The sequence below is a fragment of the Xiphias gladius genome, chromosome 11 (assembly GCF_016859285.1).
Source record: "Xiphias gladius isolate SHS-SW01 ecotype Sanya breed wild chromosome 11, ASM1685928v1, whole genome shotgun sequence".
Taxonomy (NCBI): domain Eukaryota; kingdom Metazoa; phylum Chordata; class Actinopteri; order Istiophoriformes; family Xiphiidae; genus Xiphias; species Xiphias gladius.
The window spans coordinates 10,958,381-10,967,453 of NC_053410.1; the positions used below are offsets into that span (position 1 = coordinate 10,958,381).

At 38.8% G+C, this 9,073-nt stretch overlaps 2 protein-coding genes across 3 annotated transcripts; both read right to left on the reverse strand.

Moving 5' to 3' along the window:
• Positions 1–1,975: 1,975 nt before the first annotated feature.
• On the reverse strand, positions 1,976–3,459 carry tex36 (testis expressed 36). 2 transcript variants are annotated; one of them, XM_040138494.1, is made up of 4 exons: positions 3,277–3,459; positions 2,835–2,975; positions 2,563–2,637; positions 1,976–2,449 (listed from the first exon to the last, which is right to left on the reverse strand). In XM_040138494.1, exons 2-4 carry the CDS (start codon positions 2,907–2,909, stop codon positions 2,129–2,131), a joined length of 471 nt encoding a protein of 156 aa, XP_039994428.1. In that variant the 5' UTR covers positions 2,910–2,975; positions 3,277–3,459; the 3' UTR covers positions 1,976–2,128. The 2 variants fall into 2 exon arrangements, with proteins under 2 accessions (XP_039994428.1, XP_039994427.1); XM_040138493.1 differs by having other exon boundaries at positions 3,078–3,459.
• Positions 3,460–3,547: 88 nt separating this feature from the next.
• On the reverse strand, positions 3,548–8,302 carry si:ch1073-143l10.2 (uncharacterized protein LOC565165 homolog). Its single transcript, XM_040138492.1, has 7 exons — positions 8,006–8,302; positions 7,851–7,914; positions 7,641–7,725; positions 7,275–7,348; positions 5,587–5,838; positions 5,357–5,469; positions 3,548–4,281 (listed from the first exon to the last, which is right to left on the reverse strand). The coding sequence occupies exons 1-7, from the start codon at positions 8,091–8,093 to the stop codon at positions 4,208–4,210; spliced, it is 750 nt and encodes a 249-aa protein (XP_039994426.1). The 5' UTR covers positions 8,094–8,302; the 3' UTR covers positions 3,548–4,207.
• Positions 8,303–9,073: the final 771 nt, after the last annotated feature.

Sequence of the window (9,073 nt, forward strand, 5' to 3'; positions counted from 1 at the left end):
TTCTATACCTGTTTTGTTTTTTTTAACCTTTTTTTAATCAGCAATATGGTCATTACAAACCCCTCGCCCTGTAGATTGGTGTCAGTTGTGCACCTGCATCCAAGGATCAGTCTTTTTGGCTGCCATGTGTCTGATAATCTCAAAGTGAAATCACAAAGGGCGTCTGTTCCAAATGGATGTCTCCCAGCTTTCTTGTGTTGCTATATAAAAACTGAGAGATCTACTTCACCTTTTTAAAGTGAAACAACTCCTACAAGGTCAGCGCTGTATGTGGATCAGCTAATTACTAGAGCTGAAAGAAGGCTTTTGAGAAAAACCCATCTCCCCAATGGGTACTTAAAGAAAGAAAGCAGCTGGTCAGAACATACTCTGGAGAGAACATCAGCTATTGAGGAGAGCGGTTGGGGATACTTTTTACTCAAGTGCTTTTCTCTGAGCAGTGTTCTCTGTCATTCGCTCCCACGCTTCCTCCTCTCTTGCATGGGCGGTACACACACATATATCCATCCCTTTCATCCCCAGGGGTGAAACAAACCCATGCATTATGACTCAAATCAAGCTTAATTTATTTCACATGCTCTAATTTAATGTCTTCATGTTGATATGCATTGAATAAAAATAGCTGGATTCTTTTTCTAATTATCCCCCCCCACATTTTCTCTCCCAGAGCATGCACATTACACAGGGGTTTTTGGTTATTACACTTCTCACACAATTTGGCTGTTGAACAACTCAGTGGAGCCTCAGGCCAACTAACAACTCATGCAGTCCTGCTGCCCTCTGCTGGCTAAACTGTGAACTCCCAGCAGTCTTTACATTTGGGACCTCAATACCTGATATAAACAAAATCATGTCAGTCCATAGGCAAATTGTGTTTAAATGCTTCCATTACCTTCAATTGTATTGCTCCTATTTTCTCATTTAAAAAAAATCCCCACATTGGTGAACTCTTGTAAAAAAAAAAAAAAAAAAAAAAAAGTACACAAAACTATACTGCATGTTAGTATACTAGGTGTGCTTCCACATGCACTTATGATTAATGTACTAAACATGTGCCATTTTTGCTGTAAGTTACTGTATATATAATGACTAAAATGTAATGTATACTTGACTACACTAAAGTGCACTCGTCCATTCTATTTTGAGACATGATTAAAGGGGAGGTGTTATTGCATCTTGGGGGGCACTACCGCCTATGTGAAAAAAAGCAAAGTCTCATACATCACCTCAAGTGACATAACTTGAGGCTGCAGCAGTTGGGGCTGAAGACTAAAAGTTTAAAAATTTTTAAAAAAAACTGGCGTCGTGGAGAAAGAAGAGAGTTTACCAGACCTCCTAAGCCCACTACTCATCCCCGCTTGTGGCTACATAGCCACAACTAGCATGGCACACCCAAACCCCTGACCAAGCTGTCGGTGGTCAAGTTGCATTGTGGGTAATGTAGGCATCAGTTTTTAACAAGGATGAAAAATGTGTTGAAAAAAAGGTGATACCTCTCACGTGTACTCAAGTAGGCCTACCCTCTTTTGTACAAGTGCTAGACTTTTTAAAGACCCTCCCTGCCTGTGCATTTACCAGCTTGACCCATGCTAGTGATGAAGGGTCAGTAGGTCGCGGCCTCTGCTACTTCGTTTTCGACCACTCTTTTTCAGTAAAAAAATAAAAGTGTAATTCAAAGTCAGTGGAGTGCCCCTTTAAATATGTTAATAAAAGACATGAAAAATTAATGTGAGTCCAATGAAGTTAAATTTGTGTAGAGTATGTGCATAAAAGTATATTTAAATTAAATACAACTTAAAGCTGGCTCAAAATAGCATTTTCAAGTGTGCTTAAATGTAGTCAAGTTTAAGATGAGATGCACTAATTATTAATTGTTATTAGATTAAGTGGATTGTTAACAGTCCACTTTCCAGTCTAATTACAGTTGTTATGGAATAAAACCTTGTTTGTTATGTTTCCCTGTCTGGGATACAGCTGTCTAAATACTCTCAAAATAAGAGAAAATGTTTTCTGATGTTTCGAATTCAGGTCTTTATTTGACAGCAGGACAATCGAGAAAATTCCCCTGATCCTCTCTGCACTATTTCCTCTCAATGATGCCATCTAGTGCCTTAAATGCAGGAGTATCTTAGGGCTTGGAAGGTGCTGAGCAGTTGGTACATGCCAGCACTTGCAGGGTCTCTGAGAGGTCAGAGTCGTTTTGTCCAAACCACATGAATTGCTCCCCTGCCTGTGCTAAAGCTGCCTCTGCAGACTTCTGCTTGTGGTTGCGGGGGAACCGTCTGGTGCTGGTTGGAACATTAACAGCCACCTTCACCGTAAAGTCAGTCTGGTAGGCTGTGATGTTCCCCCCAGTCTCTGCAGTGCCGCTGTCAGCTCCATCATGGCACAGGCAGAAGTGGGAATTGTGCTGTCTGCGATCATCAAGACATTTCCTGCGTCCCACACCCTGAAGAATACCAACACGATACGGATACAAAGAAGATATGGTTTCCTTTCAATTTGTAATGCAGTGATAGATCTGAAAATGTCATTATGGCCTGCATTTCTCTTCATACTCACATGAGTGAAGACAGAGATGTTGTCTTTTAAGGAATGCTTGTTGTCATGGTCTGAGAATGGATACTCTCTGGATTTCTGTGAAGAAACCCATGAAAAAACTCCTATGTGGAGGATAGTCTAATACAACTGAACGCAGGGTAATGAGATAAAATGAGGAGGCAGCTTCTTTCTTTGCAGAAGTGCTTTGATAGGAGGTGCGATTAAATCTTTCAAAGCCCCGGGCCATGACAATTCTTTGGAAAAACACGACATTATCTACTGTACATACACACCTGTTGAGTTTTCCATTTAGGATAGTGCTCATAGTTCAAAGCCTGAGGCACTGATGATTGAACCTGAGTCAGCATGCTCCCAGTGCTCGTACAAGTGCCACGATTCCTTGTCTCATTACCTGGTGATACTGAATGAGCAAACTGAGAAGAAAACAACAGGAAAGCTAAATACACGTCCAGGTTTGAGTGTTATAATTTATATTGATCTGTTCTAATTATGTGATGAAATCAAGAATTTCTTACCCATTTGCCATCGTTGCTCATTGAAGAATATTGCTTTCCCCCTTTTACCATTTTAATACACTTCAAGATGTTGAGTCCACTGAGTGGTTTCCCCAATACACCACACACACACACACACACACACTCTCACACGGTCCAACTTAACAACTATGTTAATGCAAACACTGGTGACTATGGAAACATGCTACAAACAACCAACCTGAAATCTGAGCTCAATTTGCCATGGAGATGTGGAACCGGAATTCTGACAAAAACATTTTAAATATTTGTGGCTTATATTACCGATCAAACAAAAAGGAAAATAAATCACAAAAGCATGATTATTGAAGATTATTAAAAATTATAGACAATTATAGTACAATGATTTGCTCCCCCAGTGTGGTCAAGTGTTTGAAAGTTACAAGGGGGAACATCTTTGTTTTCAGTCAGGACATGTTTCTCTGATGAATGACGAAGTGACAGACAGGCAATTCACTTAACAAAAAAAATTGGCATTTAAGTAACTTTATTTATCACAACAATTCATATACAGTAACATATTCATCAGAAATTGACTTTCCATTTTAAATAAGAGATGTTATTTTAAAATATATTAAAAAATTACCTTTAAAGATCTCAGGTTATTCAAATTCTTTTCAAACACACTTTTTGACCTAAGAAGTAAAAATGATTTACATGATTTTCTGCGTAAATAAACAAAGTTAAAAGTTGGAACAGGCACATGTTCACTAATACCAAGCCCTGACTGAAAAATGGTTTCAGTGGTTTATCACGTCAATTGGTAGAACTGGAGGGATTTTAGAAATTCTTTCCAGATGTGATAAGTTAACAACAGACATTGCTTGAGAAAATGGCGACTTTAGTTAAAGCAGTGGATGTAAAATTAGGCACTTTGACCAAGTCTAAATTTAACAATATATCTAGAGGATATGGTGGATCTTTAAATCACTTTTTAGCTTAAAAAACAAATAACAAAAAACCAGATACAAATAGGAAACCATTTGTCCTCACACTTGTAGCTGCAAAGAGTTACTCCTTGGTCATAGTTCCAGCACCACTCACTGTATGGGCAATTACTTTTTCAACTACAAGCACTGATGAAATGTCATCTCCAGGATCCCATGGGAATATTAGACATTTGCCACAGTTGAGACTTTGTAGTGGTCTGAGTGCCCCTGGTGTATGTCTGTTGTGTTACTGATCCCTGAGGGACAAGATGAGCACGACAAAAAGGTTGAATTACTTGTTTTAGTTAACATTCAGCACATAGATGAGGAAGTTACCATCCATTCATCCTATACAATATTATTTTGAAGGTCCTGAAATGGGCAGTAGGCAGTGTTTTAGAAAATACTGGCGCCATTAGTCCAAGCTCCCCTGCCCCACCCCTCGCTTTAATTATTTGGATTTTTCATATTTGATTTATTCAGTCAACGGTTCTATTATATTTCACAGAAATTTTATTTCCCAAAGATTAAGGTATGAATGCAGTTTTAAAGCCTTTTCCAAACTAGCAGGTCAGCAGCAACGACTATCAAAATGTTGTACTGAAAGCTTGGTCAGATTCTTGGTCACTGGGTTGAGCGGTTTTGAGCTGACTTCTTGTACTGTTCTATACTAGTGGTGGAATATAACTCTGTACATTTACTCAAGTACTGTACTTAAGTACAAATAAGAGGTACTGTACTGGAGCATTTTCTTTTCATACTACTTTATACTTCAACTCCACTAAATTTCAGAGGGCAATTTTGCACTTTTTACTTCACTACAAAACATACATGCATAAATGCAAAATGTATGAAAAGTTTATACAGTATAGTAGTTTAACACTCAAAGGGGCCACTCTTCTCCAGTGAGTACCTTTACTTTAAGTATATTCTCCTGATTATAGTTACATACTTTTACTTAAGCAACATTTTCACTTGCAGGACTTTTACTTGTGGTGGATTATTTTTACAGCGTGGTAATCGTATTTTTACTTGAGTAAAGGATCTGAATACTTCCTCCACCACTATTGAAGCGGAATGAGGTACTGGATGAAGGCTAAGTGGTCCTTCATCATTGCTATTAGTGATTTGTTGATTATGTTAGCAATTCACAGTTAAAAAGCCCTTTTTATCTTGACCTCATCAACTAGACGCTCTTAATTAAGAAGGTAAAAAGGAAAGCCTTGATGAAGGCTCTTGGAGCCTATGAGGATCCATGTGTGCAGCACGGACCGTCTTAAGAGACAGTCGTTTACTTGCATTAATATTTCGAAAGAGAATTCTGATTCTTACTCTGAATGACTGAGTTTGTTGTACCACTCCAGGGGCTCGTCGCTGGGGGGGCATACTCTTTTCCCATGTCCCTATGGAGGTGCTTCTTCAGCTGTTTGGCCAAACGTTGCCACCTAAAGAAAAGCAGTAGTCATGGACAACTCAAAAGTCTCCAAAACTCTGGTTATGTTATCATTCAAAGTGAGTAAATTCTTATTTTTGAACAGAAATCCCGGATTCACTTCTCTTACCTTTCCTGTGTGTCGTTGTACTTATTCAACCTGTCTGCCTCCTCCCTCTTCTCCTTCATCCATCGTTGCAAGAGTTCCTCTTTCTCTCTCCAAGACTGTGCTAACGCTTCCTTAAGTCCTTTCTGCTCTGCTTGCACGGCTGCCAACTCTTTGGATTGACACTCTAAGGTGAATTCAAATTCTGAAAGGGTCGCCTTTAGGGTGTTACTCCCTTTAGCCAGAGTAAGTGCCTCTTGACGGTACTGGGACACACTGAAATAGCCAAGTAATGAAATGGTGATTTATACGACCTTCAGTCACCTTGTGCTACTGTTACTTCAGACAGATGTTTGATTTTAGGTCACAAACTCATCCTCCAATACTGAAGAACACCAGGTGGCTTAAGCTGGATTTATGCCTGTTCATCAGGGTGTTGCTGTACAATAGATGCCACATATGCAGGAACTGATTTGTGGTCCTGCTTACACTGTTTGATTTAACCCTGTTGACTGTCAAATACAGGAGCACCAGCGCAACACTAGATGGTTGTTTCATACTTTATCAAATCACATTGTTCTTTCACTATATTTCCAAAGTAACTATTTTAACATTCTTTTATGTACTTTATCACATACATAGTGATTACGGGAGGGTTTCCTTTGAAAATAACTTTTCTAGATCACAAAATATACGTAAATTCAACATTTCTGAAACATACTCTTTGACGTATAATATGTGATTATATCGGGTAAGAGACTGTATGAAAATTATTGGGTTGGAGAGGGAGGTTGAATCTTACATTTCCTTATTTCCTCCCTTGTGTTATTACCGTATTGGCCCAAGTATAGGACAACCCTGATTATAAGATGACCCCCACTTTTCCAATTTTTTTTTTTTTGAGAATAAGACTCTTTGAAAATAGTAAACACTTATGCACTTATCCTGTTGAGAAAGTTTCTCTCAGATACCATTAATCCAAGGAGAAAAGAGTCCTCTTCATCGAAGCCTCGATGTCTATCAGTCAGTCAGTCACTCACTCTCTCCTGTCAGGCTCTTGGAGGAGATCAAAACAATTTTCTGTGATAGTTAACATTTTTCTGACTGTCTTTTTGACAACCGAAATTCTTGGCTGTTTGACAGATTTTCTCCCTGGTTCATTTCTGCAGTAAAGACGCTATGAACTGATTTTCAGGTCATCGTGAATTTATTTCTTCAGTGGCAGCAAAACACATTCCACAAGCCTTCGGAAACTCCTGCGGGTTAAACTTGGCTAATAAAACACTTTAAGGGCTGAACAACTCTGAAAGGCTCACCATAAACTGATTGAAAACACTTACTAGTCTTGCAACATTAAGGCTACAAACAACTCATAATTCAGTACTCTCTGCAGAAGACCTTGTTACACTGGTACTCTCGCCATTCAAAAAGAATATCTGATGTTGTGAACACATAGCTGTGTAATCCTTGAATATGACATGAACGTAATTTCCAGAATAAAATATTATTTTATATTTGGACCAATACGATTATATTTTCATTGGACCCGCTCCTTTACTTTGAGAAAAGAGCTGCTAAATAATAAATCCCAAATAATTTTCATACAGTGCCTAAATGTGACCCAACAACTGAGGTTTATACTCAGTTGTGTTAAGAGAAAGCAGGCAGCATACTCCGATGACTACAGTTATCCAGTGAAAACTTGAAATTACCGTGACTGCCAGTACTGCAGTTCAGCCTCTTTCAGATAGAGGACGGTTGTCAGGTCAGAGACAGTCTGAGAAAGCTGGGGAGACAAAAAGCAAAAGGATGAACTGATTGAACGGGAGGATCGCACAAGTTCAAAAGGTCAACACTTGCACACGTGAATCAAGGAAGATCCCGTTGGCCAGTTTTCTTTCCACCCTGTAGCCTAACTTCAATAGCAGGCTAATGATTATTTTACAAGGTTAAAAGGCACCCAAATATTTGTGCAAACTGCTGCTGCTTCTGTAGTTAAATAACAGCTGAAACCTCTTTGCTATAGCTGGAGGCTGATGCTGCGGTGTTGTCACTGGATTGCTCCTCATTTAACCCACCTTTTCTGCCAGGTGTTCGCTCTCCCTCAGCTGGAGCTGAAGGAGTCTGGTGTTTTTCCCAACTTCAACTCCACCTAGTTCTGAACTGTAGGCGAAAACCAGTGTACGGATTTGAAATGAAGAATATCGTATTATAAATACAATAGCTTTATAAATCGAGATCAAGAGGAAAAACCGACTGTTAGTGGAGTGGAATTCTGCATTTCTAACCTCTTTGACTGAACATCATCCAAAATGTGTTTGCGAATTTCAAAACGTTCTTCCATTTGAGACACTAAAAGAAAAGAGATTAAATTTCCTTATAGGCTACGACAGGGAGAAGGTGGTCATTGCAAAGGCCGAGACGGGGAAAATATTCATCTCACAGCTTGTGAAAACGCCAACATGGGGGAGTTTCTCCGTTTGGTCTCTCTGCTGCAGTCGAGCGCGCACGTGATTCTTCCAGCTTCCCATTGCGACGCACAGCAAGTCGTCTCTTCAGAGGCCCCTTCAGCGGCGCGTTTGCGTCGTTTCCCCGCTCTCACTTGACAACGGACACGACCTTGGCGTGGTCGAAAATGAAATGATGGCAAGAAAAAAGCAAAAAAAAAAAAAAACGTGGTCACGAGCCTCGGAATAAACTGTGCGCAGCCAAGTTTCACGGCTCCTCCCCGTTCAATCAGCAAGCTGCTTGACATTCCCCTGCTGGATTCAGCCGCTGGCCGTGATCCAATCCCCTGTCTGTAATGTAATGTAATATAATATAATATGATATAATATAATGTAATGTAATGGAAAGTAACTCAAGCACTCAAACACAGTAATTAAGTACAATTTTGCGATACTTGCACTTGCACTGGAGTATTTTAACTACACGCTACTTACTACTTCAACTTCACTACTTTCTCGCTTTCAGAGGGAAAAGTATTGTACTTTTCAGTCCTCTGCATTGATCTGAAAGCTGGTAGTTACTTACTCTGATGATTAGGATTTTACAATCAAAACATTTCGTCATAAGCTTGATTAAACGACGCGATAACCAATATATAAAGTGCAAACAATAAACTATACATTTATTCTGATACTTAAAGTTATTTTTGCTGCTGATATTTCTGTACTTCTACTTAGGTAAAATTATAAATGCAGAACTTTCAACTGAATATTTTTACACTGAGGTGTTGCCACTTTCACCTAAGTAAAAGAGTTCACTACTTCTTACGCTAATATAATATAGTATAATATAATATAATATAATATAATATAATATAATATAATATAATATAATATCTTCTCCACTTTTCCACATGAAAAAGATCGGTAAAACAAGACACAAAAAAAGCAGAAATGGTACAAATGGTACATTACTATTATTATTGTATAAATATTTATTGATTTTTTTTTTATCCCTAGGCTTCAAAAAACATGCATATTTACCATATTAACAGTGGTGGAAG